The sequence below is a fragment of the Antechinus flavipes genome, chromosome 2 (assembly GCF_016432865.1).
Source record: "Antechinus flavipes isolate AdamAnt ecotype Samford, QLD, Australia chromosome 2, AdamAnt_v2, whole genome shotgun sequence".
NCBI classification, from domain to species: domain Eukaryota; kingdom Metazoa; phylum Chordata; class Mammalia; order Dasyuromorphia; family Dasyuridae; genus Antechinus; species Antechinus flavipes.
This window is the reverse complement of record NC_067399.1, coordinates 160,272,246-160,299,357: the sequence shown is the minus strand read 5'-3', so window position 1 is coordinate 160,299,357 and position 27,112 is coordinate 160,272,246. Positions and strand designations below refer to the sequence as shown.

Sequence of the window (27,112 nt, the reverse complement as noted above, 5' to 3'; positions counted from 1 at the left end):
GAGGATAAGAAGAGGTGAGAGGAAGGAAATTTAGACCCTCCTCTCCTTCCCCATTCCAATTCCTGAAATAGCCTTCACCTCACAGAAGCAGCTCTTGCCCATTAACTGTGAGATGGTAGTAGAAGAGGGAATAGATTCTGAACAATGCTATATTCCAATTTGTACTGGATTTGATTTAAGAAGGTTCAAATTTGGGTTTACCATTTATTAAGCTCTCTGACCTGGAGTAATAAGAACCTATTTGGACCTCAGTTTCCTTATCTATAGAATGAAACAGCTGCTTTCCAAGATCTATTTTAGTTCTCAATCCTGTGAGACTATTGTTGGAATCCTTACAAAATCTTAAGTCATTAGAATTGATAGAGACAATAATTATCTAATTTAGCAAGTTTCAGTATGATTCATCTGATCCTACCAGCGGATGTTATGGGCCAGAACTTGAAACAAGGTACTAAGTGGAATTGAGGAGACAGTGGTTAAATCTAGTTTAGAATTGATTTAATCCTACAACAAATTATGGTTTCCCAGTGATATAATGATTGGTGTGTACTCAGTGCACAGCATATAAGCAAGAAGCTCTCAGGGCCAGGCACAGAGCATTCTGGGAAATACAGAAGCCCACTCTCGGAGGCAGAGACAGATTCATTCACTTCATCTCACACCACCGTGAGGGCTGGCCTCCTGCACTTCTCCCACTGAGACCAAGGCTGGTCTCTCCAGAAAGCTGTCCAGCCCCAGGCAAGGAGACAAGACTGGGAAGGAGAAAATAAACCGTTTGGATTTTATCAGCTGGCGGTATTTGAGGTGATTATTACTCTGAACTGAAACTAAGGCTGCCTCCAGAAACCTGCTCCCAGAGAGAGCCATCATATATTATAAAAAAGAAGAGAACACCACAACTATGATTTTAAAGAAATCTCATTTTGGAAACAGTCAGTTTTGGTCATTTTATCAAACATTTTGGAATCTTGAAGAGGTGCACTTAGCGTTTTATTCTTCCCCCTCCTACCTCCTAACCCCCAATCCTTTTCCTAGTTCTGGAGCAATAATCAAATCAATACTGTTATTGCTACAGAAAAAGGCATATCCATGAAGGGTCCTCTTACTATCTGAATGACCTTCTAAATCACAATACTTCTCCCCCTTTAGGTTGTCACCTTATTTAGAAAGCTCCCTGAAAGCAGTTTTCAGCTGCAGTTTTTATATTCCCAAAGTTAAGCACAATGCTTGACACAGTTAAGTGATTAATAAACTTTGTAAAAATTCATTAATTTATTGAAATGGAATGGAGGAGTCTCAGCCAATGGTGAGTAAGAAAAAGGAAGGAAAGCCATTGCTTTAAGTCATCCAGAAAAAATCTTGAACACTGAACCCAACTCATCCTGGGACAGAATTAAAGCAGGACTCCCTCCAGCGTTAAAAATCAAATATCTTCCATTAACCTGTAGTTCTTTATTACAGTCTTAGAAAAACTAGAAAGAAAACTCTCAGGACGTTGCTGAACCTGCTGCCCAGTAAAATTGCAAGTTTTATGCACAATTTTAAATGTTTATATAACTTCCCCCCATAACCTCCTTTTAGTAAAGAGTCCTTTTAGGAACCCATTTTCTCTAAGTTTCTCCGAAGAGTAGTTTTAGACATATTTATGTGGAGGAAAGCGAGGGGGGGAGGGGCGGCATGAAAAAAGAAAGATGAGATAGTGTCCCAGGTTGCTGCAACCACGTGGCCAGAGGGAATCAGAACGCACCGCAATAAACCAAGAGAGATGAGAGCGCAGGCGTGCTCGATTTCTCAGCCACTATTGCTTGCGCCTGGCACACGTGATGCAAAGAGAACGTCCTGCGTTCGTGGAATTGAACTGAAGGAGGCCCGGGGACGCGCACGCTGGAAGGGGCTCGCCACCGTTGTGCACGTTCGTCGCCGCAGTCCAGCTCCCCTCCTAGGCGTTTGGCGCTTTGCTGTTGTGGGAAACGGCTGCTTTCGCCGCTTCTCCGCGGCCAGCTGCCCTGGAGGGATGTCGAGGAGCTCCAAGGTGGTGCTGGGCCTCTCTGTGGTGCTCACGGTGGGCACGGTTGTCGGGGTGCATCTTCGGCAGAAGCTAGAGCAACAGGTCAGGACCACGTGATAGAGCCCTGCTTTCCCCTCCCCCTCCTCCTGTGTCTCCGGATGTTCTCCGCATGCGGCCCGCGGACACTGGGAGCAGCGGCTGCGCACTGCACGCCCCTAGGCTCCGCCTCCCGGCTTGACCTCGCTGGGTCCCGCCACTTTTACTTCCTTTTCCTTTTCTCGTGGTCCCCGCGCTCCCGCAGACCTTCCTTTCGCGCTCTTGTCCACAGAAAGCGTGGCTGCAGTGTGAGGTTTTACCGCCATCATCTTGATTGTTATCAACTAGTGGTTTGTTCGCCGACCCTCCGTTTACCCACCTACGGAATGGGGCGAGTTTTAGTATTATCTTTCCAGGGGATTAGTATGAGGAATGGGCCTGTAAGATTCCAAACGGTATATAAACGTGAGTCTTGTTACACGTGTTTGTGTCTTGTTCTCTTAACTAGGCTGTACGACCCAAATATGCAGGGTGCTCCCGTGGGTAGAGCCCTGGATTTGGAGGCGGGAAGACCCAAATTCAAATTCAGCTTCACACTTAATAGGTGTGCGGGTCAACTTAACTTCGGTCTCCCTCGGTTTCTTCATCTTAAAATGGGTTAATTGCATCTATCCCTGTGATGTGTTGTTAGGTTGTAGTAAATGAGATAGTTGTGGATGCGTTATTTAGCTAATACTAGTAATCGTTGTTATTTTGTTTTAGCTAATTGGGAGTCGGAGTGCTAGATGGGAAGATTTAAGTTTGAATTTTGTCTTTCATACTTAGCAGAGGTGTGACGTGGGGCAAGTCACTGAAACTCAGGTCCAGGTTCTCCATCTGTAAGATGGAAATAATAATTAATAGTTACTTCCTCACCAGATTGTGAGGATCAAGTGATATTAAATATGTAAAGATGGTTACAAACTATTGCCATTGATGGGTTAGCTACCGTATCACTTGCCTCATGGTCACAAGCTACTAAATGTCTGAAGCCAGGTTGGCACCAATCCTGACTCCAGATCTGGGGCTCTATCCTCTGCCTGCCTTCGATACATATTTATCAAACCTAAATTTTTCTTCCAACTTCCACTCATTGCTTCTCACCAAGAAGTACAAATGTAATTTCTCATCCTTGTGAACAAATACTTTCAAATGCTTGAAAACTGCTATCATTTTTGTCAGGATTCTTATTTCTCAGACTAAACATCTCCACTTCCTTCAGTAAATACTCAAATGGCAGAAAACCAAAACTGTTCAGTCTTCTAAAATGTCATAGGCCTAAGCTTCCTAGGACAGAAAGTCTCTTTTTTAGTTTCTTGTAAGCATTTATTATAGTACTAGGCTATCCATTCTATTAAAAATTTGCCACACTGTAGGAACTAAAGGAGTCTTAGAGGACAGCAAGACAATGTAAACCAAACTTTGCCTAAAGGGAGTTAATGTTCTGCTGGGCGAGGAATTAGTATTTAAGTATGTATACATATGATAACTTGAAACGTAGTAATTTTTCAGTACCAGCTTGATGAAGAAATGATTCAAGGAATGCTAATTACTAATTCTCCTCAACTGTTAGTATCCTTCCCAAACTACTCTTCAACTACTATGTATTTGTTTACTTTCTATATATATATATTTTTGTGTAAGTAATAATACAAATTTCTTTAACATATATTTGATGTTTCTAGAGATTATCAGTGAGAAATTTTATAATTTAGTACTGTTTCTCTAGTCACCTTTGGAGAGGAGTTTATTCTTGGTATCCTTTATTTCTTAGATAATTTTTATATCTTCCATTGTTTTAACAATTTCATCCAAAGTAGATTTTATTGTACTTGATTTCTTGCATTAAATAGAAGTGTTCTTTTGCCTAATTTTTGTTTGAGCAAAGATAATTTGATAACTGAATTTTTGGTGTACACAATTATTGTAATTTTAAACTGTAGTTAAAGCAGTGTTCTTCCTAAATTGTTAGCTCTTATTCTGCTTTGCAGAATAAAAAATTTGAAAATTATCCTAGGGTAGCCTTCTTTACTTGCAATTCTTAAGCCTTCAGAAGTTTTCCAAAAATATTAAGAAAATGTTTGTTAGAATATGTGCAGTTGTATAAAATGCTCTCTATTATATTGCTTGTTTGTAGTTAGGTGAATTAGAATAAGAGCTATCTGAATTTGTACTTGGGAATTTGAAAGTCTGAAATGCATCTTCATGATACTTTTTTTTTTTATGCACTTATTAATTTTTTTTTTTTAAGACTTGAGTTCCAAATTTTCCTTTTTCCTTCCTTCCTCCCCAAGATGACACTTTTATTCCTTTTTTAAAAAATAATTTTTATTCTTGTAATAATACTAGTAGATTGTCATCTACTATAATAATACTGTTAGTAGTATTATACTAGTAGATGATGATCTATTAATATTATAAAATCATGTGTTCAGGGTGTTACTTAAGTTTGTTCCTTGTGTTTTAGAGGCTTCGAGACGGAGTGCTCAGAGATATAGAGAGGCAAAATCGGAAAAAAGAAAATGTTCGTCTTTTGGAAGAACAGATTATTTTGACTGAGCATCTTGAAGCAGAAAGAAAGAAGATATTATTGGCAAAGGGGTCTCAAAAAACATGAGTTTTGAAGTGAATGAAATATTCATGAAACAGGTTTAGATTATTTTGTAATTTTTTTGTTTGGCTATGTTGTGGCAAAAGTTAAATGATTGCTACCACCAGCATAATTTTTTCTGCTCTTTAAACATTCAAATAAAGTAACAGTGGTTTATCACTTGTTTTAAAACTGCTTTAACAATTCCTTCCATTGAAGTGATTTTAATTGTGATTAGACACTTTTTAAAGACAGCCCCTTTTTATCTGTTATGAACATTATTAACTGAGTTGTTGCAAAAAAATAATTTTCCTGGCAAGAAAGGATGGATAATAATGTCCACATTAGTGGCCTGATGAGTCGTCATGATGATGACGCCACTAGAACATCCACCTCTGAAGGTCTGGAGGAAGGTGAAGTGGAAGGTGAAACCCTCCTGATTGTTGAATCTGAGGATCAAGGCTCAGTAGATTTATCTCATGATCAAAGTGGAGATTCACTGAATAGTGATGAAGGGGATGTGTCCTGGATGGAAGAACAGCTATCTTATTTCTGTGATAAATGCCAAAAATGGATATCAGCCAGTAAGAACTTTTTATTTTTCTTTCATTTTCTTTTCTAAAGCTTAGTGTTTTTCTTTAAAAATGAAATGAAAATACCTTATTGACATTAATTTCATTGACTAAACAGAACTTAGAATTTTCAAGGAGACTTTTGTATTAATAGGTTCAAGTAATATCTTAGTGTTACTTTTTCTTGTTGCTAAAATAGTTAAATCTATTGTTATTGAATCTTTTGGTTACAATTGTTTTACAAATCAAACATCACATGTTATTAAGTAATTAGCTATATATATATTTACATACATAGATTCTTCTGCTGAATTCTCAAATAGTATTGTCTCAAATGGGACAAAAATTATTTTAGTATGTTGTAACAACTTAAAAATAAATGTCTGAAATATTCATTGCTTGTAGCTTCACATTGGAAAGGGGAGTTGTTCTGTATTTTGCCAACACTAATCCTATTTTGGCCTTTTCCCACTCATTTCCCCCTTAATTGGTTACTGTAATCTTAATCTTGTTACTGTCATTTCTCTAGGTCCTATGAAAATCAAATTGTATATTCCTATCTCAAATCTAGGGGAAAGCATACAATCTTCAGCCAAAAAAAAAAAATTAGGAATGTTTTATATTGAATAGAAATAGTTACAACACAAAAGGTTGGTATCCACACAACAATGGTTAATTATTATTTCCTGCATAAAGAAAGCTATAAAACGTTCTTATACTAGATTTTTTTATTTAACAGAATTTTTTTTTTTGAAGTACAGTGGCTCTTCTGGGATATTAAAACAGCTGATCCTTGTAAGATTAGATATAATGACATTTGATAAAATAGATCTTATTTTTGTGTGTGTGTGTGTGTGTGCAAATAGCTAGGATATTAAAGCAGTTTATTCCTGTAGCATCAGATATATTTGATAAGGTGGGCTTTATTTATTTATTTATTTTTTTGGTGCAAGTAACTTCAAACATTTTTGTCCTGAAAACTTGCCTTAATTTGCTGTTTTTTCTCCTTTATCTCTTTTCCACTGGTCTGTTAAAGTGTTATGGATAGATTAGTAAAAACTGTAGAAGTTTGTTTTGAGGGTAAGACTACTGCAATGACATATTTCAAGGGAGAGAAGATATGTATCTTTGTCATTCTTTTCTCTTAACCACTATTTTTTCCTTGTGCACAATGATTGAAAAGTTGGCATCATAGGAACCCCTTCTATCACTGAGAGAGTTTAGATAAGATCAAAGGAATTAAGTAAAGAAAAAATTCAACTGAGAAAAAAGTAAGACTACTTTTTTGACTGCATGTGTTATTGAAAAACTAAAATAAGATTGTCTTTTACTTTGTTTTAGGTCAGCTGAGGGAACAACTCAGTTACCTCAAAGGTGACAACTTTTTTAGATTTACTTGTTCAGATTGTTCAGAGGATGGTAAAGAGCAATTTGAGCGGCTGAGATTGACATGGCAACAAGTGAGTAAAAATCTATTATAGAAGAATGACTATAGTATCTCATGAATAATTGGTGTGTTTTATGGAAGTAACGTCATTAAAATAATTCTAGGTAATTGAGGAAATTCACTTAAGGAATTTTGGTGTTGTGTTATTATAAAAATGATAAAGCATGCATATCAACAGTTCAGGTCCTACATTTTAATAGAAAACAAAAGAGTTGAACTAGTTCATCTCTAAAGTTCCTGGCAGTTTTATTTCCTATGATACTTGCCTTGTAAAGAATTATATTCCCTATCCTACTCTCTCCACGGTGGCTCTACCAGCACTTTTTTCATCTCCCAAGCTTCTCATGGCTTCCTTTCTTTCAAATCCCACCCACCCCCGCCTCATATTTTATGGGGGGGGGGGGGGAAGAAACAAATTTGAAACCATTCATCATGGACTTTTTCTTATCTCTTTTTTTCTTTTTGCAAATTATTCATGTTCCTTTTGCTACTGTTTTCTCCTTCACCCTTGTCTTATACGTTAAGGTCATCTTAGTCTTTCCTAAGGCTAACCCTTCTGTGTTCCAAGTGATTCCTTCATATTATCTTCAACAGATTGCTCCCTCTGATACCCTCATGTCTTAAAACCACTTTTTTAAAAAATCAGCTTCTAGATAAATCATACATCAAAAGGACTCTGCTAAAAAAAATTCTATATTTGTAATACTTTAAAATATGGAGTTGGAAGCAGTCTTTAAGATCTCCACCTTTTACTGATTCAAAAACTCTTGAGAAAGGTTGAGTAACTTGCCCAAAGTATTCTAGGCAAAATAAGCACCACTACTGTCTCCCTCAGTTTGTACTTTTTAAGAAGACTAAAATAACAACTAACTGTTCGAACACCTTACATGTTCTTTTGCTCTAGCTTGATATAATAGTACAGAGAGACAGTGGTATAGGAGAAAAACTTTGGATTTGGAGAAGATCTTGAGCTAAAACTTGACTGTTAAATTGTGTATTCTGGGGTCATTTTATCCAGTATAACTAGCTGAAAGTCATAGTGGAACTTTTCCTCTATATATATCAAAGCAGTGTCCCTTTGATGTTTGATTTATCTAGAAGCTGATGATATTTTTTTTGAAGTGGTTCAAGACATGTATTTTGTCTTTGGATTGTTCTTTCCACACTTGGATCTGTGTCCTTGGCTTGCAGTATATGTGAAATGATGATGAAGTTTATCCATTCTCTGAGTGTGCTGCTCTCCCCTTCCTACAGCTCTCAGCTCCTGTTCTAGGAACTGGGTTATGTGACCTCCAGATGCCCTCCAGGCTTGCAGTGTTCTACTGTACATGGCAGGTGTGTTTGGTGGCCATACTGGTAGGAAGGGATGGTGTCAGCAGAGATGGAACCTTTTCTATTTAAGGTTCCATCTTGCCAAGACGAATGACTGGTGTCTGATCACATGTTGCAGCCTAGCCTTTAAAGTATTTCTTTGATAATGAACCTACATCTGAATCGAGTCTTTCAGAAGTTCTTTTATCACTGTTCTTACATAAAGGTGAAAAACCTTTTCTTAATTATAGCCAGGACTATGCTTTTTCTATGATACTGTTAACCAGTTTAAGATAGAAGTAGATAGGGAATAGGCAGAAAGTTTGATTGTTGGTTATGATATAAAGAATGCTACTATACAAAAGAAGACCTCCTAATGCAAGTTCTTTGAGGACCTTAATTTGATCTAGATAATTTCTAACAATTATCCTATGATTTTATACTTGAGAAGAAAAACAAATTACAGAAAAGGCATAGAAAAAAAATTTTCCCATCAAATTTGCCTTCAGATGCAGTATTTAAATAGAACTAAATTGATTTTGATAAGTTATTCTTTATACAAAACATAGAGGCATGATGATATAATGGAAAGAGTGCTGAATTTAGTCTACAAAGATTTTCTAAAGTCATTGGATGATAATTCAAATTGCTTTAATTCTAGTACTTGAAATTAAGTTGTCTTTTCTGTAGTCAGTTAATCAGATTATAAGCATTAATAAAGGGTCTAGTATTGTGCCAAGACACTGGGAATGCATTGACATAAATGTAACAGTCTTTGCTCCCAAAGAGCTTATATTTTAAAGGAGAAAGATAGAAGACATAAAAGTATAAACAAAATATAGACCTATTTTGGGGACAAGGCTCTGGTGGTTGGTGGATATCATGTTAAGAAGATACTGATAATTTTTTTTGCTCCAAAGGATTGTTGTGAGAATCAAATTAGATTAGATTTTTTTTTTTGATTTTGATTTTGATTTTTGATTTTTTTTTAGATTTTTTTCTTTGGGAAAGAGCTGTATAAATGTCAATAATTTTTCTTGATTCTTAAAAAAGTTAACTGGTCAGAGTAGCCACTTGATTCTTCTCCTTCAGTCTTTTCACTTTGCTTCTATTTCTTCACATAGAGGTTTTGAGATATTTTTTAATCTCCATATTATTTAAATCTGGGACTTCTTGCATCTCTTAGAACAGTATCCTGCACACTATAGGTAATGTAGTTAAACAAAAAACTCTAAGTACTAGTACTATTTTCATGAGTACAGATAGTGCTTTTGGGGTTTTTTGTTTAAGCAATTGGAGTTAAGCATATAGCTAGGATCATATAGCATTACAGATGCTGTTCTTAATTCACATTCTAATGGACACAAATGACTATAATATAAGTTAGGCAAGCTAGGTGGCACAATGGTTGGGGGTCTGGTCCTAAAGTCAGAAAGCTCTAAATTTTAATTCACTTATTATCTGTGTGAACTTGGGGAAGTCATTTAATGTTTGCCTCAGTTCCTCCAGCTGAAAATGGGGATCATAGTAACAGCTATCCCTCAGAGTTGTGGATCTAATGAGTTAATATTTGTGAAGCATGGTGCCTCACATATAGTAGATACTACTATTTACTAAGGTAGCATATAAATGTCAGGCAAAGGAAAGGATCACACAGTGTGTCATGAAAAAATTGAAGACAGGTTATTTTTGAGAGAGGGTGTTGGAAGCTGTGCTTGTGGTGGCAAGAAAGTCAAACCTGACATAATTATTAGAAGTCTAAAGGGACTTCAGTGGATGAAGAATCAAGAGTTGGGAAGGGGAGTTCATTGAGACATGGAAAATGGCATACACAAAAGCAGTGGGATTGAAAGAGAATTCCTTTATTGAAAAGTTGTCACATAAGTGCATAGTAGTGTGCTAGATTATATATACTGGATGTACTGAAGAAATAAAATATTTATCTTGCAGCATTTTTATGGAATAGTATAAGGGTTGATCACTTACTGTAGCAGACAAAATTTTGGATTAGGCAGTTAGGTGGCCCATTGGAGAGAAGGCTGGACTCAGAATCAGGAAGATCTGAGTTTTAATTCTATTTGTGCTCCTGGGCAGATCACTTGGTCTTATCTCATTTACTCATCTATCAAAGAAAAGTTATTCAGTGGTTGGTTAATTTGTGATATATTTAACTGTCCGAACTACCTGCCTGGAGGCCTCAGGATCAGCTAGACTCAGGATAAGTAAAAGTCCTTGGTCTTTAGGGGGAAAAGCAGGCGAACTGCCAGGAGTTTTGCCAAAGATCTCTCCTGGATTCTGGAGTTCAGAATCTCCACTTTTCTACTTCTCTTTGGCTTACTATCAAGTGAATCTCTGGCCTCTGTCACCCCACTCTCTAATCCTTGCCTACGATTATCTTAATCCCAAACATTGAGCCAGCACCAATGGTGAAAAGAGCCATTTTTCCAAACATGCTAATAGAGTCATTGTCTTATATATATTGTATAGGCTGGTTGTCTTGTTGTCTTGATTCAAGCATACCTTTTAAGAGTTTCAGCCCTTTATATTCAACCCCTCATTTTCTAAATAATCTTTATAGAAGGAACTTTCTCGATCTGATACAAAATGTTGTTAGATTGCTTTAGATAAAAAAAAAAAAATGCTACAAATTCTTTCAGAGGGGACAGTGTTGCATAGTAGTAAAGTTTCAGCTCCCTTTCAGTTCTAAATGCTTCTCACTTCTTTTTTTCTCCATTTGTGTGCCAGGTTGTCATGTTAGCAATGTATAATTTGTCTCTGGAAGGAACTGGACGTCAGGGCTATTTCAGATGGAAAGAAGATATTTGTGCTTTTATTGAGAAACATTGGACCTTTTTACTAGGAAACAGGTAAAAGTGTTTATTTGAAATTTGCAAGTTGTAAACAGTAAACCATACTACTAGATTTATTTGTGTTATCTTAACCTAATCCACTCAGATGAGATATAGTCCTCAATGTAGGAATCACAGTTACTTTTGTGTTTTTACGCTGATTTTTTTCCAGGTCCTAAAGTTCTGTTACCAGCATCTATTGATCCAGAAAAATGAATATAAAAACCGAGGATCTTTTTCAGGGAAACCGTTAAAGGAATGTGGAAAATTTCTGGATAGGAAAGGGTGTCATTGCTAGAAATTAAAGGTACTTTTTCTCAGGTTGAGTCCTATTATACTCTCACTTTAAACTCTTAAAGCAATTTAATTAATTGTATCCATTTTTTTGACACTAGATAGTGTTTTGGATAATTAATAAACTTATAATGGATAAATAAATTAGGTTCTAAGTAATTTGAAGGCAATCTTTATGCCTCTTTATATTGCCTGTTGGGCAAATTCTAGGCACATTAAATATTTGTTTCATTGGGTTTTTTCCCTTCATATTAACAATGTCACTACCACTGAACGTCATATTTTTCTTAACTTTTTCCATTCATTGAATTTATGGAGCCCATCTGACATTTTACTATGCTGTTGAAATTGATTGAATCTACTTATCTTTTTTAGAGTTTTGTTCAAATTTTGAATTCATTAGATGATGTATCTTGGATAAAATGAATAAATTTTGCAGAATTCAGTGACTGTAGCTATAACTAAAATCTATGATCAAATCAAAATAGGATTTTTATTAACTGTTACACTGTTTAATGTTGTCCCTTGTGTTTTCTCCAAATCAGTGACATAAATTTACCAAATAGATTTAGTAAAAATAGCCTTTTAGGTTTTTAATGTTGCTGAGTTAGAGTGAATCATCAGTAGTGTGTAACCTTATAAGACCTTTTAATGAGAGGAATTGCTAATTTAGAGATATATGATAGTGGTCATTCTTGCTCCCAAAATATTGGTGTTAAAGGAGTTGACAACACAAAAGGGTTTGTTCATTAAAAGGGAGGCTTATTCTCTTAGTATAATAATTTGACATCTATAGAATTTGTTTTAATGTACCTTTGCTGGATGACAAGAAAGGAAAAAATGAAATTATAGCTCTGAAATGTTTCTGTAGGTTTTTAAAGAAAATTATCTTTTTTTGTAAGTATTTTCATCCTTTAAAAAATTCTGTCTGATTTGATGGGGTTTGCTCATTTGTTTGTCCTTGTTAACTCTGAGGCCTGGAGTTTGTAATTGTTTATATTTATTGGGGTTTGTTTGGGGAGTCATCTGCTCAGGGTTGTGTGTTTTGTTTTGCTTGTTTTTGCCATCAAATCTAATATTCTAGCTACTTTTTCTTAGCCCTGGCTACTTTCAGGTCTCCTAAAATTCCACCTTCTGCATGAAGAATTTCCCTTTAATCTTAAGGTCTTCCCTTTGATACCATCTCCAATATCTCCTGTATACATACCTTTTTTGTATATATTTACATTTATATTTTGTATATATTTGCATATTTTCTTCCCCATTAGACTGAATTTCTTGGCAACAGAAACTATTTTTTGTATTTGTAGCTTCAGTGCTTAGTGTATACAGTAGTCATTTACTATATATTTGTTGACTTTATTTTGTAATATGTCACTCCTTATAAATGATATAAAAACCTTCTGCAATTTAAAAGTTTTGTTGAGATTTCAGGTGAGATTAAAATTGAAAATGTCTTACAGAGGCAAATTAAATTTACTTCTCACAGCTGAAATGCATTGTAATTTTTTGTGTCTACATGATAGTGCATACCTTTTGGGAGTGATTTTTTTGTCATCGGACCTGAAGTTTTAAGTTGCTTGTAAATGAAATTTATGAATTGTCTATAGCATAATTATATAACATAAGTAATTAAAGTTTGAAAGTACACTTAGGAACATTGCATAGTGTATGTGAGAAATTTCTCTCCAGGCTTAAATATTGTTTCTTATTAGATTAAATCTGTGATTTTGTTAGAGTGTATACAGACTATATAGAAAATAATGAAAACTTGATTAGTAGCCCCATACTAGCAATTTAGTTGTCTAAATGTCCATAAAAGAGTAAATGTACACATACACACCATATTTTATGACATGAAATAATTTTTTCTATTTTTTGTAAGTTACATTTGTTATTCTAGGTTTAAAATTTTAAGGTGTTAAAGAACAATTTGAAGACAGCTGTTTCTAAAAAGGACATTTTTTAATTACAAAGAATATACAGATACATTGTATATGTCTTTTAATGTTTCTCACTTAATATTTTATTTTTCCCTAGGTATAAAATAAATTTTTATATTTGTTTATAAAACTTTGAGTTCGAGATTTTCTTCCTTATCCTCCCTCTCATCAAAAAGGCACACGTGAAATTTTGAAAAATATTTCTGTTAAGTTATGTTGTGGGAAAAAAAAGCAGAACCACCTCCATCCCCCCACAAAACTTCTCAAGAAAATTTAAGGGGGGGAGGGGAGAATGCTTCATTCTAATCAGAGGCAATCAGTTCTTTCTCTAGGTTATAAATAGCATTTTTCATCATAAGTCTTTCAGACTTGTTTTGAATCTTTATTTTTTAGAATAGCAAAGTCATATGCAACTGATCATCTTACAATATTGTTACTTTATACATAATATCTTTTACTTTGCATCAATTCATGGAAGTCTTTGCAGGTTTTTCTGAGAACATCTAACAAAATATAAAAGAATTTTCTTAACTAATTTTATAATATTTTCAAAGCACACTTTTAAAGATTATTTTTAGCACTATAAACCAAGTTGACATTTTAGGAGTCCTGGAACTTTTTTTTTTCAATCATGTTTTACAATTAAAATAATTTCTCATAATATTGGAAGTTCAAAGTCAATTATTCCCCTGAAGCTTGTGGTACATGCTTTGCAGTTCTAGTTCTATGTTGCTACTTGAATACCTTTAATGGATCTTTTTCCAAAGATGGAGCAAGCCCCCAGACAAAATGAACTCTGCCACTGTGGTCAAATAGTTTTCTGAGCCACTTTGGGAAGTAGAATTACAATTATTGTTTAATTGCTTGGCATCAATATCTTTTTAAATAATAGCTCTCAATTTTCAAAATACATGGAAAGATAGTTTTAAACATTCACCCTTGCAAAACTCTGTGTTGCAGGTTTTTCTCCCTCTAGTAGCAAGCAATCCAATATATGTTAAACTTGTGCCATTCTTCTATACATATTTTCACAATTACTCTGCAGATCCAAAAGGGAAAAAAATGGGGGTGGGGGGTGGCAAACAACAAAAACAGTGCAAATACTTGTGGTCCACACTCAGTTTACATAATTTTTTTGGATGCATATGACTCTCCATCATAAGTCCATTGGAACTGGCCTGAATCACCTCATTGTTGAAAAGAGCCAAGTCTGTCACAGTTGATCATCACATAATCCTGTTGCCATGTACTGTGGTCTCTTGGTTCTACTCATTTTACTTGGTATTAGTTCATGTAAGTCTCTTGACCCTTCTGAAATCATCCTGCTGATTGTTTCTTAAAGAACTATAATATTCTATAACGTGTATATGTGGGATAGGGCACTTAAAGTCTTACCCAAATTGGCTACTTAGAAGGATTTTTAGATAAAAACAAGAAAGGGTTTATTCGGCCCTTGTAAGAAGAGGTCCAAGCACTCCAGCTGAACTACTCTGCATGGTATGTGAGGATGAGCCCAGAAATGGGATGGAATTAAAAGAAAGTAACCATTGACCAATGGTCAGCAATGCTGTTTACTTCTTGTGGGGACCTCAGCTAAGGTCTGATCTTTTCTGCCCTACAGCCCTCTGAGAATAGGGATCATGTGACTTCCTGAAATTTAGGCCTAGGGTCTCCGACCCACTCTTATCTCAGATTGAGAAATCTTCACCTGGTTCCACTCACCCAGCCATTTACCAATTGATGGGCATCTACTCAGGTTCCATTCCTTGCCACTACAAAAAGGGCTGCTGCAAACATTTTTGCACATAATCATGTTTTTTAAAAACGTTTATAGGAATTAAAATTTGTTTCCTTGAACATTTCAGCAGTGCCATTTACTGTTAGAAAGTTATATTTGCTAAAATATATGGGGAATATGGTTTATATTCCCCTAAAAACAGTTGAGAACCGTGTATAATTCATGATTTTAAATATGCTTTGTCCTTTTAGGAAAAAGACTTCAACCTGGTGGAGCACAGTAGCAGGTTGCCTTAGTGTGGGGAGTCCTGTATTTTTCCGCTCAGGTGCTCAGGAATTTGGAGAGCCGGGATGGTGGAAACTTGTTCATAATAAGCCTCCAACAATGAAACCTGAAGGAGAGAAGTTGTCTGCTGCTTCTCTGAAAGTAAAAGGTACCTGGAACGATAAAGAGGTTTAAAGATAGGATACGTTTTTTAAAACCTGAAATAGCTAGTTGGTGTCCATGGAAGCTACTGTATTGGTATGTGCTGTATGTCAAAATTTTATGTGCCGTTTAAAAAAATAATTTAGCGTCTTCCTCTTATTAATAAAAGTTCCTGTTCCGTAATTTGCTTCAAATACTCAGAAATTTCTTGTTCAGAATCTGATTTCTAAATAACTTTGACTTTTTAAATTTCTACTTTAGAAATGTTATAAAGCCTTATTTTAGTATAACAAGGCATTTACAGAGCTTTTTCTGAGAATAAAGCATTGTACTAAGCACATAGCCCAAGGGTTTAAAGTTGAATGCTTGTTTGAATGTCAGTCAATAAATATTTGTTAAGCACTGTGCTGATTTGTTAATCTGTTTGGGGATGCCTATCTGTAAAAGAAAGATTGTCCCTGACTTCTAGGACCTTGCTTTGGAAAAGGGGAAAATCAGCATACAAAAGGAAGCTTCAAATGGAGGGGGGTGTGCCAGTATGTATTCCTTTCTTGAGCTTGAGATTCATGGAAGTCAAATAGAGTTGAGGAGCTTGTAGTAAATGAATTTTGTTGGAAATACCTGAGCCTTCCTTTGTCTGAAGTCTTGGGAGGAGTTTATCCTTCTGCCCTCCAGCCCTGTAATCTCTGGGGAATGGCTAGAGAGAATGGCCTGGAGGTATGGATTATCAAAGCTGAACCTATCTCCAAGATAATGAAATTCTGGAAAGCCTGGAGTTGAAAACAAGCTGAACTGCTGGTGATCAATGAAGAGTTTAAATATATAAATAGTAAATGAGTGTTTAGATATTTATTGTTTTTCTTTAGCCTCAAAACCAGCTTTGGATCCCATCATTACAGTGGAAGGGCTTAGGAAAAGAGTGAGTCGAAATCCTGTGGAATCTGCCATGGAACTAAAGGAGAAGAGATCACGAACTCAAGAAGCTAAAGATATTAGGAGAGCCCAGAAAGAAGCAGCTGGTTTCTTGGATAGAAGCACATCTTCCACTCCAGTAAAATTTATCAGCCGGGGCCGAAGGCCTGACATGGTTCTTGAGAAGGGAGAGGTGATTGACTTTTCATCCTTGAGTTCCTCTGATAGAACCCCTTTGACAAGCCCATCTCCTTCTCCTTCTCTGGATTTTTCTGCACCTGGAACTCCAGCTTCCCATTCAGCAACTCCTAGCCTGCTTTCAGAAGCCGATCTTATTCCAGATGTAATGCCACCACAAGCCTTATTTCATGGTAAGAATTACCTGTTGGGTTCTGCAACCTCTCACAGAACTTCTTCACATTGATGAATTTTCTTGAATATTTATTTATCTTTAGCATTTATTTAATATCATATACTGGACAAAATATAACTCTAAAGATGGTTTTCAGATATTCTGTCATTTAAAAGTTTTTTTTTTAACTCTGACTTAAATACCAAAAAAAGAGCAATTCTATTCACACAAACACCAAAAAAGGGCCTCTAATATGAAACAATCTGTTTCAATGCTGCCTTGCTTTTTTAAAAAGTCATAATAAAATCTACACATTACTTTCAAAATTGATTGTCTGTGCTTCTTTCAGAACTTACTTTTTCTCTTTTATCCATTCTTTTAAAAGTTTTAGTGGCCCCCTTTTTGACATCACTATTACTAATATTTTTTATTAAGTCAGAAGACAAAAAGAAAACCCTTGAAACAAATGATCAATAAAGCAAAATGAATCCACACTGTGTATATGCAAAAATATTTGTCTTTGACCTTTGTGTTTTATTACTTGTTAAGTGGGTGGGTAACCTACTTCATCTTAGATTTTCAGAAATATTAGTCTTAAGTTTTTGAAAGTTGTTTTTCTTTACAATGTTTCTGTTTGTAAATTGTCTTGCCCAGGATGCTCTGAAAGAGCGTGTTTGGTTATTTTACTTTTTTACAAATCAGATTCAGAGTTCGAATTCTCTTTTCTCTCCCTCCCATTTAGAAGGCAAGAAAAATAAAACCCATTGCAAATACACATACTGCAATTCCTGTGTTAGCTATATCCAAGAGAAGACATAGTTCGCTATCTGGGATGTAGATAGCACATTGTTTCACCAGTTTTTTTGGAGCTGTAGTTGGTCTTTTTTGTGATCAGAGGTACTAAATACTGTCTTACAAAGTTAATTATCTTACATTATAGTTAAAGTTCTTGTTCTGCTTACTTGATTTTAGATCAGTTCATACAAGTCTTCCTAATGTTTTCCGAAATCATTTCCTTAATTGTTTCTTATAAGCACAATAGTATTCCATTGCATCTGTATAACATAATTTGTTCATCTGATCCCCAATTAATGGACATCTTATTTTTCAATTATTTGCAACCACAAAAACTGCCATAAATATTTTTGTATATATGTGTTCTTTTCCTTGTTTGCTAATCTTTTTGGGTTGTAAATATAGAAGAATTGGAGTGTCAAAATATATATATGCAGTTTAATTCTTTTGGGGCGTAATTCCAAATTGTTTTCCAGAAAGGTTTTGTTAGTTTACCGTTTCACTAGTGCCTTAGTGAATCTATTGGCTTATAGCCCTTATAGCATTGTCATTTTCCTTTACATTTTCTTAGGCAGTCTGATGGATATGAGATACCTCAAAAATTGTTAGTTTTATTTGGATTTCTCTAATTATTAGGGATTTAAAGCATTTTAACATGGCAGTTGATAGCCCATCCTTCCTCATTTCTTCTATTGTAATATCCCGTTACATCTATAAATTTCAATTTGTGCAGCCATTTCCAATTTGTCTAATACTCCTTTACATTCTAGTGCTTTTCTTTTCTTTTTGTTCTCTTATAACTTCCCTTTGTTGACTGATTACTTACAGATTCACTGTTCCTGTTGAATTTGATACATTTCTTGACTAAACTTTTTTTTGTGTATGCTGTGTTCTCATTTAGAAGAATGTCTGCTCCCCACATCTTGCCTCTTATCATAATTATGAGAAAGCAATTTCTTCACCCTTTTTTTTCTCTTTTATATATATAATTCCTTTTACTATTGCTAGTATATTTTATCATTAGTATATTGTCTTTTGCTTTCTTCAAATCCTTAGAACTGATCTACTCTCAGATCCCGTTTTCTTTAACTCCCTTAATATTCTTTGAAGATATTAAAGTTCTGACGGGACACTGTTGGCAATAGATTGTTACTGGAATACTTGAGTCTTCTTCCTTGAAAGGTCTATTTTCCCCAGTAGAATTATATTCTATTTTGCACAGTCATTTATTTTTCATTGTAAGTTTATTTCTATTGCCTTTGGAATATTGCATTCCTGTGTCTCAGGTTAATAGTAGTTAATAGTAGAAGTTGTTCTACTATTATGTAATCTTAACTTTAGTTCCTTGATGCTTAAACAGGTTGAGTTGGAAGTTTTTGTTGTTTGTTTTCGATCTTTATAATTTGTTGTTTGGTTTTCTAAACTTAGGAGCTTTGAATTTTGGCTCTGGTATTCCTAGAACTCTTTGTTTGGAGAGTTCCCTTTAGAAAGGTGCTTGATAAGTTCTTTCTGTCTTTACCCTTTGCTTACAAAAGATCTGGATAGTTTTCACTTACAATTTCTTGAGACTTTGTTTTTTAATCATGGTTTTCAGAGAGTTCAGTAGTTCTAAATGATACTTCCCTGACCTGTTCTCTAAGTTGGTGCAAATATCTAATATTTTTTTTCCTTGTTGTTTTGGTTATATTTTATTTCTTGCTATTTCATGGAGTCTTTGATTTTCTATTTGGTCTACAATTATTCTGTTTCTTGAGTAAGATTTACCAATTTCTCCCCTAAGATATTACTTTCTTTCAAATTCTTTCTTTAAGAGCTTTTATTTCCTTTTTAATCTTGCTTTTTTTAACTTGATAATCATGTAGTCTTTCTTGAAGATCCATTTTTTTCTCTTTGAATCTTTGCTTGCAGTTGGCATGGAGTTGCTCTGGAGAGCTTCTTCTGGGGATCTCTAGATTTGCAAATAATATTTTGGATTTATTCATCTCTTCTGTTTTCAATTTCAAATTCAGGCTTTGTGACAGAATCCATTTCTTTGCCTTGCTGCCATTTTGGATGGGATGTTTGGCACTGAATGCTTTCCCTAGATTCCCTGATGACTTCCACTTTCTAGACATGCATTAAACAAGTATTGCATATTTAATATATGTCAGGCACCTTGTTAAATGTTAGAAATACAAATAAAAGCAAAACAAAAAGCAGTTCTAAGACAATTCTTGTCCACAAAGAGCTTACTTTTTTTTTAAGTTAAATTTATTTTCCAATTACATGCAAAGATAATTTTCAACAGATTTTTTTTTAAGCTTTTTGAGTTCCAAGTTTTTCTCCTTTACTTTGCTCTCTAAGACAGCAAGCAGCGTGGTGTAAGTTATACATGTGCAATCATGTAAAACATATTTCCATATTAGTCATATTGTGAAAGGAGGAACATAACAAAAGGAAAAAAAATGGAAAAAACTCAAAGAGTAAAAGTAGTGAGCTTCAATGCATTCAAACTCTTCTCAGTTGTTTTCTTTGTATCATGAGTTTTTTGTAATTGTCTTAGTTTTATGAACTAAATCAATCATAATTGATCATCGAACAGTGTTACTGTATACTATAGAAACAGGAAACAGTTTCTGTAAAGAGCTTATATCCTAACAGAGGAATTCAATACTAAAAGGGAGAGCTAAAAATGGGGAGTGAAGTAGTTATAGAGATGTCTCAGTATAGTCTTAATGGCAAAGCCAGGAGTCAGAAGCAAAGCTGGGCAAGGATTTACTTGGTTAGATTTATCTCTAAAATATAGGATCCCAGAAAGACTGCATTAATTGAAAAGGAATCTGTCTGGCTGAGAAGACAACTTAGAAGATTAAAAAGAAATGAAATAAATCCTGCAAAACCAATTAACATGTATCAGTTATCTCTGTGAATAAAGGCAATATTTCATACTCGTCACTGGGAGGAATGCATTTTGTTAATTTTTTAGGAATAAAATGGGTTATTAGAATTACATTCCAGGTAGGGGGAGAGTGTTTTTTTCTACTTAGATTTTCAGCATTTGTATATATTAAGTTTCTGTTGACTTCATTCTGCATTGGTTCATAAATCTACCCATGTTTCTCTGAATTCTTTTAGCTTATTCTTTGGCAATATTTGATCACACATTTTGTCTAATTGCCAGCTAATGGTCATGTACTTGATATAGATGTAAAGTTTTTTGCTACCACTAAAAGTACAAATATGAATATTTCAGTGTATGTGTAATCTTTATTTTTAGCCTATTTTTTTATATGCTTAGAAATTAAATCTCAACATAGTATGGACATTTAACTTATTTTTTTAAAATTAATCCACTTAGTTTTTCTAAAATGGCTGGACATTTAGTTCTACCAACAATATTTTCATGTACTGGTCTTTTGTAGCCCTTCAAACATTGATTAATATAGTTTTCCATTTTTTGCCTATTTGCTGAGCATGAAGTAAATCCCAGAGATGTTTAATTTATACTGTTTAGTGATTTGAAGCAATCTCTGATATGATTTTGTAATCTGTATGCTTTTGAGTATTATTTGTCCATTTCTGACTAATTAGATTTCATTCTTGTCAAAGATATCTGATATTCAAATCCTTTTTTAAACTAGAAATTTTATTATCTTTACCTCCCAGACTTTTTTTTTTTTTTTAACAAAAGTACCAGCAAGAGACAGAATTGGTTTGACTTTTGCACTCTATTTGGGTGAAAAGACAGAAATGGAAATGAAAGAGAAAAAAAAGACAAAGAATATGAAAATTCACAAAATAAATTTGCTCCTTTTATAATATTGCTGTCAAGAAACCTAACATGAGGCAAAATAAAATACATATTATGGCCACTAAATAAATCCTTGTCTATTTTAAAATGTTTTACCTAAGATGGCAACATAATTTCATCTTCTCTTTGAACAAGTTTCTGAAGTCCATTAAAAATTACTCATGAATTGCCAACGTATTCATTGCAAGAAGTTTTGCTGTTGGGAGTTCTTATGCCATTGAAATCATGTATGGGCATTCTTCCTTCAAAGTATTCCATTACATTAATGTTCTTTTTTTGCTGAGGCAATTGGGGTTAAGTGACTTGCTCAGGGTCACACAGCTAGGAAATGTTAAGTGTCTGAGTTCAAATTTGAACTCTGATCCTCCTGACTTGAGGACTGATGCTCTTATCAGTTGTGCCACCTAGTAGCTGCCCCCATTAATGTTCATTTTATTTAACCATTCTGTCTTTGGATGTTTATTTAGTTAGTTTTTTGCTAGTATATATATTTCTCTGAAAATCTTTGAACAGCTAACCCTTTTTGTTGTTTTTGATAAAACTTGCAGTTTTATTCCCAGTGATGAAACTGGTTGTTCAAAAGGATATGACAATTTTTTGTAACTTTTACTTAGTACTGCGAAATTAATTTCTTAAAAGATTCTTATTAATTTGTACTTCTGCTGTCAACGAATGAACTTGACCATGTTTTCACAATTCTGTCATTTTTCTCTTCTGTTATTGTAATCTGCTTCATAAGTGTTAATTTAATTTGTTTAAGATTCTCTTTGTATTAAACTATCCTTATAGTTTCTCATTTCTGTAGAACAATGTTCATTTTGCCTAGTAGAATATAAATCTTTTGAAGATTGGGACTGTTTAAGTTGTTATTTAGCCTTTCACATTGTTGGCAGTTAATAAATATTTGCCAAATTCAGTTTTTTTTCTTTGGTGCTTTAAAAAAAAAAATTGATAAATTATTTGTTTTTATATGCTTTATCTAGATGATGAGGAGATGGAAGGAGATGGTGTTATAGATCCTGGAATAGAGTATGTTCCCCCTTCTACTGCATCATCAAGTTCTGGGGCCATGGTGGGAGGAAGAAAGAAAGTCAAAGCACCTGAACAAATCAAACAGGAGGTAGAGAGTGAGGAGGAGAAAACTGAACGAATGGAAGCTGATAGTGAAGACACTGAAGATTCAAGTGCATCCTTACAAACAAGAACAAGAGAAAAGAGGAAGCCTCAGCTAGAGAAAGACAGTAAACCCAAAGGTCCCAAATATACACCCATTAGCATTTATGAAGAAAAACTCCTCCTGAGGAGACTTGAGGCCTGCCCCAGTGCTGTGCTTGTGACTCCAGAAGCTAGGAGGCTAAAGAGAAAATTGCTTGTCAGACAAGCTAAGAGAGAGAGAGGATTACCCCTTTTTGACTTGGACCAGGTTGTTAATGCTGCCCTTCTTTTGGTTGACGGTATCTATGGAGCCAAAGACGGAGCAGCATCAAGAATTCCAGCTGGACATGCCACATATAGAACAACCTGTCAGGACTTCAGAATCCTTGATCGTTATCAAGTGAGTGATACTAAATACAGAGAACTTTTACTGGGCAGTTGTGGATTATTTAGAGGTTGTGTTTTAAGGATTGCAGTAGAAAAGAATACATTTTTTTCTAAACGACTGGACTTTTTATTTTTTTAAAAATTTTCTAACATTTTAATTGCTACATTTTGTTTCGATACAACAGATATGTTCTGATAATTGAACATTTAACTCACTATTTCCTGAAAATAGTAAAATGAAGCTTTTTAATAGTATGGCTGATAATACATTTCATTTTTTACACAGATCATCAGGACAGATTACAAACTATATAATTTAGGAACAAGTTTTCTAAAGTTGAATGAAGCTAAATGAATTGCATGTGTTTATATAGCTGTTGTACTCATTAAGACTCAGAAACTGTTTCCCTAGTGCAGCACAGTGCCTAGCAAACAATGTGTGCTTAAATATTGTGACGATTGTCAGAAGCAGGATTTGTGTATGGGTCTTTCTAAAGATTAGTACTCTGAGGTTCACTCTACCACTCCACTTCCTGCATATAATTCTTTTTTCTTTCTTCTGCATTAAAAATTTGCTTCTGTATTTTGGAAATACCCTCAGCATTCTTCATTGCAGCTAATAGTTACTAAGAATTGTCTCCTACTTTATGAGAATATTATATATAAGTCAATCTATTAAGCTTCTACAATGTTCAAGTAAATAAGTTAGGCTTTAGGGAATCAAAAGAAATCTTAATTCTTGTTCTCAGTATTTGAGGTATATTTGAGTGTAGTGTATTTGAGGAATTAGGAAATATGAAAAGGATGCTAGATAAGAAGTGCCAGTCGAATGATACAAACAATAAATCTGTAGGACTTCAGAGGAGGGGTAATGTAAGTTTTTATTAGTCTTTTAAAACTTGGAAAAAATTACGTATAATGTGGATGACTTCGGTGCAGAATTTTGATAATTAAATTTTTATTGTTATTCTTGAGGCTATTGGGGTTAAGTGACTTGCCCAGGGTTATACAGCTAGGGAATATTAAATGTCTGAGACTGAATTTGAACTCAGGTCCTCCTGACTCTAGGGTTGATGCTCTTTCCACTGCACCATCTAATAGCCCCTGATACAGAATTTTATAAAATAAAATTAGTAATTAAAGCACAAGCTAGTTACTGTTTTCTATCCTAAGAGCATGACTGCTTTGTAGAAATGTATCATGATAATTCCTAGCTGCTTTAAAAAAACTTTTTTTTCCAGACATATCAAATAAAAAATCACCTTAAAATTTTGGAATGTTTTATTCTAAAATATTTGCAATAAAATTAGTCTTACAGTTTAAGTTTTAGGAAATAACTTCACAAAAATTATTAATTATAAAACCAGTAACAGGTAACTCTCCATGACTCAGAGTGCATTATGGAATGTTTCTAATTTGTATTCTTCAGAAAATATATGAAATCTGTTATGATTAGTTACAATACTTTCTTAAAGGAACAAACATTGTATCTCTTAGGACTTTGTAATTTCTGTTTGGTATGTGCCCTCTTTGTAGCAATTTTTACCTCCGGTCTACATTAGGAATTTGACACATGAATTTATATCAATCCTCTTTTTTTTTTTTTTTAATAAAGAACATAATTAATCAACATGTATTTATTAAATGTCCATGCTCTGAAGGAGCTTGCATTTTACTAGTTAGGGAAGTTGGCATTGGAGTAAGGCTTGAAAATAATCAAGCACAGAGCATATTAAAAATACACATACGCCCCACTCTGTAGTGGAGGATCTAAAAGAATAATTCCATTTAGGTACCACTTTAAATTTTGGAATGTTTTATTTTAAAGTATTTGCAGTGGAGTTATTTTTCCATGGATTTTTTTTTTTTTTAATATTGTCTGCAAAGCCATAAGTTTTCATATGGAGAGCACAAAAGGAATTATGTTTTCTGGTCACAGAAAAAAATTTTAGTTTAAATTGTTGATGAATACTTTTGTAATCTAACATAACCAGTTCTTCTTTATCTTAGACTGCCTTGCCATCCAGAAAAGGATATCGGCACCAGACAACTAAATTTTTGTCCCGATTGGTGGGATCAGAAGATATGGCAGTAGATCATAGTATTGTCAGCCCTTACACTTCTCGCGTATTGAAACCTTATATCAGGTATGTGGCAGTAAAGGTCATGTTTATCATTGAAAATGATTCTTGTCTCCCTTCCTTTTCACCTTGTCTATTTGCTTTCAGTATGAAACTTAGACAGGGAATGAGGTCGGAGGGAAAGTTTCTAAGTAAAAAATGAGGGTGACTTTCACCTATTCATTTACCTAAAAAGGCCAGTCTTCTCCATTTCTTTCTCATCTGTTCTTTCCTTTTGTCATCTATTGTCATCTTCTTTAACTTTCATTACTGATCTCTTCCAATTTTTAATTTTGGTAGTTCCCTGCGATCTACTCTCTCATTTCATTCTTAATACTTTTGAGGGAGAGTTTGAACACCCTGCCAAGTTTCAGTCACACTTTGTACTATAACTCTTATCCAGGTATGAATCTTAGAGTTCTAGTTAGTGTTCTCCTGTCTCTAGCACGCAGATCAGAAATGGTATCATGCATCAAAGTATGGCAGCCCAGTCCTCTAAGAGCTTTCTATAGGATTCTCCCATTGTAATGAATAAAAAGTCCACGAAAAAACTTGGGCCTATATTATTTGTGCCCCGTTTAAATTCTGTGCTTGTATGATTTTTACTTTATGAATCATCATTTAGACTTAAATCAGCATTTCGTTAAAGGAACATTTCTTTAAAAAGACAGTTTGAGTGTATTGTTATGCTACCTTTTCAATTAAATGTCAACCTCTTGACTACCTCAGTCCTACAAAAAACAGGTTACCTTGAATTTTCAATATGATATGTGTTTTATGATCATCAAATAGTTTTTTTTTTATATGTTATTGTTAATTTGTTTTCTTCCTTTGATACTGGGAGGCGTGATTACGAGTCAAAACCTCCTAAACTTCAGCTTCTGGCTGAGATCCGGGCCTATCTACATAAGAATGACTCCAATTGGAAACCAGAACCCGAAGCACCAATTGATTACTGTTATGTTCGACCGAATCACATCCCAACGATAAACTCTATGTGTCATGAGTTTTTCTGGCCTGGTAAGATATCTCTGACCTACATTTTACATGTCTTTATTTTTCACAAAACCAAATATTCTTCTAGATATCTAATAGATACATTTTGTAACATCGTTGATTTTGGTTTTTTGTTGTGGTTTTTTTTTTTGCTTTTTTTTTGTTTTGTTTTGTTTTGTTTTGCTGAGACAATTAGTGTTAAGTGACTTGCCCAGGGTCTGAGATCAGATTTGAACTCGGGTCCTTCTGACTTCAGGGCTGGTATTCTATTCACTATGCCACCTAGCTGCCCCTAGCATTATTGTTTAAAAAAAAAAATCTGAGAATCATAAAATGTCAGAGTTGGGAGGGACCTTAGGCATTAAGTCCAAAATAACTCTTCAGATTAGGGTGGCAATACTCAGAAAGATAAAATGATTATTAGGGTCACTCAGTAGAAGAGCTAAGACTTAGTTCAGTTTTCATGAACCCTTACCCCTGCATTATATTTCTTCATGCTTAGTCTCTTCTTTTAGTTTTCTGAGATTCGACCAAAAAGCAGTTAAAATAGTGAGGTAGTTTTGTTTGGTTCTCATGATCTCTGTCTCTGCTCTCAGAATGTTTTGTTCTGTTTTTACAGCTGTGAGGAATTAAGAGGTCACCTACAGAGGTCTTACTCTATCCTCTGCCTGATCCTTGTTCTTATTCATCTGGGTTAAGGTCTACTCAATCAGATAACAAACTGTCAGCACCAACAGATCGCTCATTTGTATCAGTTATGACATTTTTTGTTTTCTACTTCGTAGGACCATAGATTTAGAGCTGGAAGGGACCTTTAGATGTCATCTAGTCCAACTCTTTACAGATGAGGAAACTGAGGCCCAGACAGGGTAAGTGGCTTGTCCTAGGTCACAGAGGTAGTGAGCCCAGAGCCGGGTGTGGACCGGGTTCTTTTGCTTCTAAACCTAGCATTCTTTTGAGTAATCTTTTTGTCTCCCAAATGATGCTTAGTGATTTGACTGTCCATTAGCAGATCTTAGAACACACGAGCAAGGATCATTTTAATGTTTGATTAGGAGTGATGGGGGGTAAAGCAAACATACAAAAGTACTCCAGGAATATTTGGAGAGGAAGAGAAACTCAGCTAAGGAAAACAGGCATCCGTGGTGTGTTGGTTCTCTGGAACTGAATTCTGAAGGAGGATGATAATTCACATTTATGTAACACTTGTAGATTTGCAAAGTGCTTTTCTTAGAGCAAACTTAGAAAAGTATTACAAGCAATGCTATTCCCATTTTACATATGAGAAACTGAGACTTGGAGAGGTATATCCCATTAAAATATAAAGTTCTCAAAGGTAGGAACTAAGTTTT

General features: G+C 34.6%; 2 protein-coding genes and 1 non-coding gene across 6 annotated transcripts in view; all 3 read left to right on the top strand.

Moving 5' to 3' along the window:
* Nucleotides 1-1,177: 1,177 nt before the first annotated feature.
* Nucleotides 1,178-4,865, top strand: LOC127548457 (uncharacterized). The gene is made up of 2 exons (XM_051975877.1): nucleotides 1,178-2,110; nucleotides 4,551-4,865. Exons 1-2 carry the CDS (start codon nucleotides 1,766-1,768, stop codon nucleotides 4,698-4,700), a joined length of 495 nt encoding a protein of 164 aa, XP_051831837.1. The 5' UTR covers nucleotides 1,178-1,765; the 3' UTR covers nucleotides 4,701-4,865.
* A 91-nt stretch (nucleotides 4,866-4,956) lies between these two features.
* Nucleotides 4,957-27,112, top strand: part of KAT14 (lysine acetyltransferase 14) — a 34,091-nt gene continuing 11,935 nt past the window's right edge. For 2 of the 4 annotated variants that reach the window (XM_051975873.1, XM_051975874.1), the window contains exons 1-8: nucleotides 4,957-5,257; nucleotides 6,587-6,705; nucleotides 10,749-10,870; nucleotides 15,079-15,260; nucleotides 16,120-16,536; nucleotides 22,086-22,657; nucleotides 24,655-24,791; nucleotides 25,609-25,784. In XM_051975873.1, coding sequence (XP_051831833.1) covers nucleotides 4,999-5,257; nucleotides 6,587-6,705; nucleotides 10,749-10,870; nucleotides 15,079-15,260; nucleotides 16,120-16,536; nucleotides 22,086-22,657; nucleotides 24,655-24,791; nucleotides 25,609-25,784 — 1,984 coding nt within the window. In that variant the 5' untranslated portion in view covers nucleotides 4,957-4,998. Of the gene's footprint in view, nucleotides 5,258-6,586; nucleotides 6,706-10,748; nucleotides 10,871-15,078; nucleotides 15,261-16,119; nucleotides 16,537-22,085; nucleotides 22,658-24,654; nucleotides 24,792-25,608; nucleotides 25,785-26,545; nucleotides 26,630-27,112 lie in introns of all 4 variants that reach the window. The other 2 variants (XR_007950391.1, XM_051975876.1) reach the window with 2 other exon arrangements.
* Nucleotides 7,889-8,133, top strand: LOC127552672 (small nucleolar RNA SNORD17). The gene has a single exon (XR_007951527.1). It is a non-coding gene; the product is annotated as a small nucleolar RNA SNORD17 (small nucleolar RNA).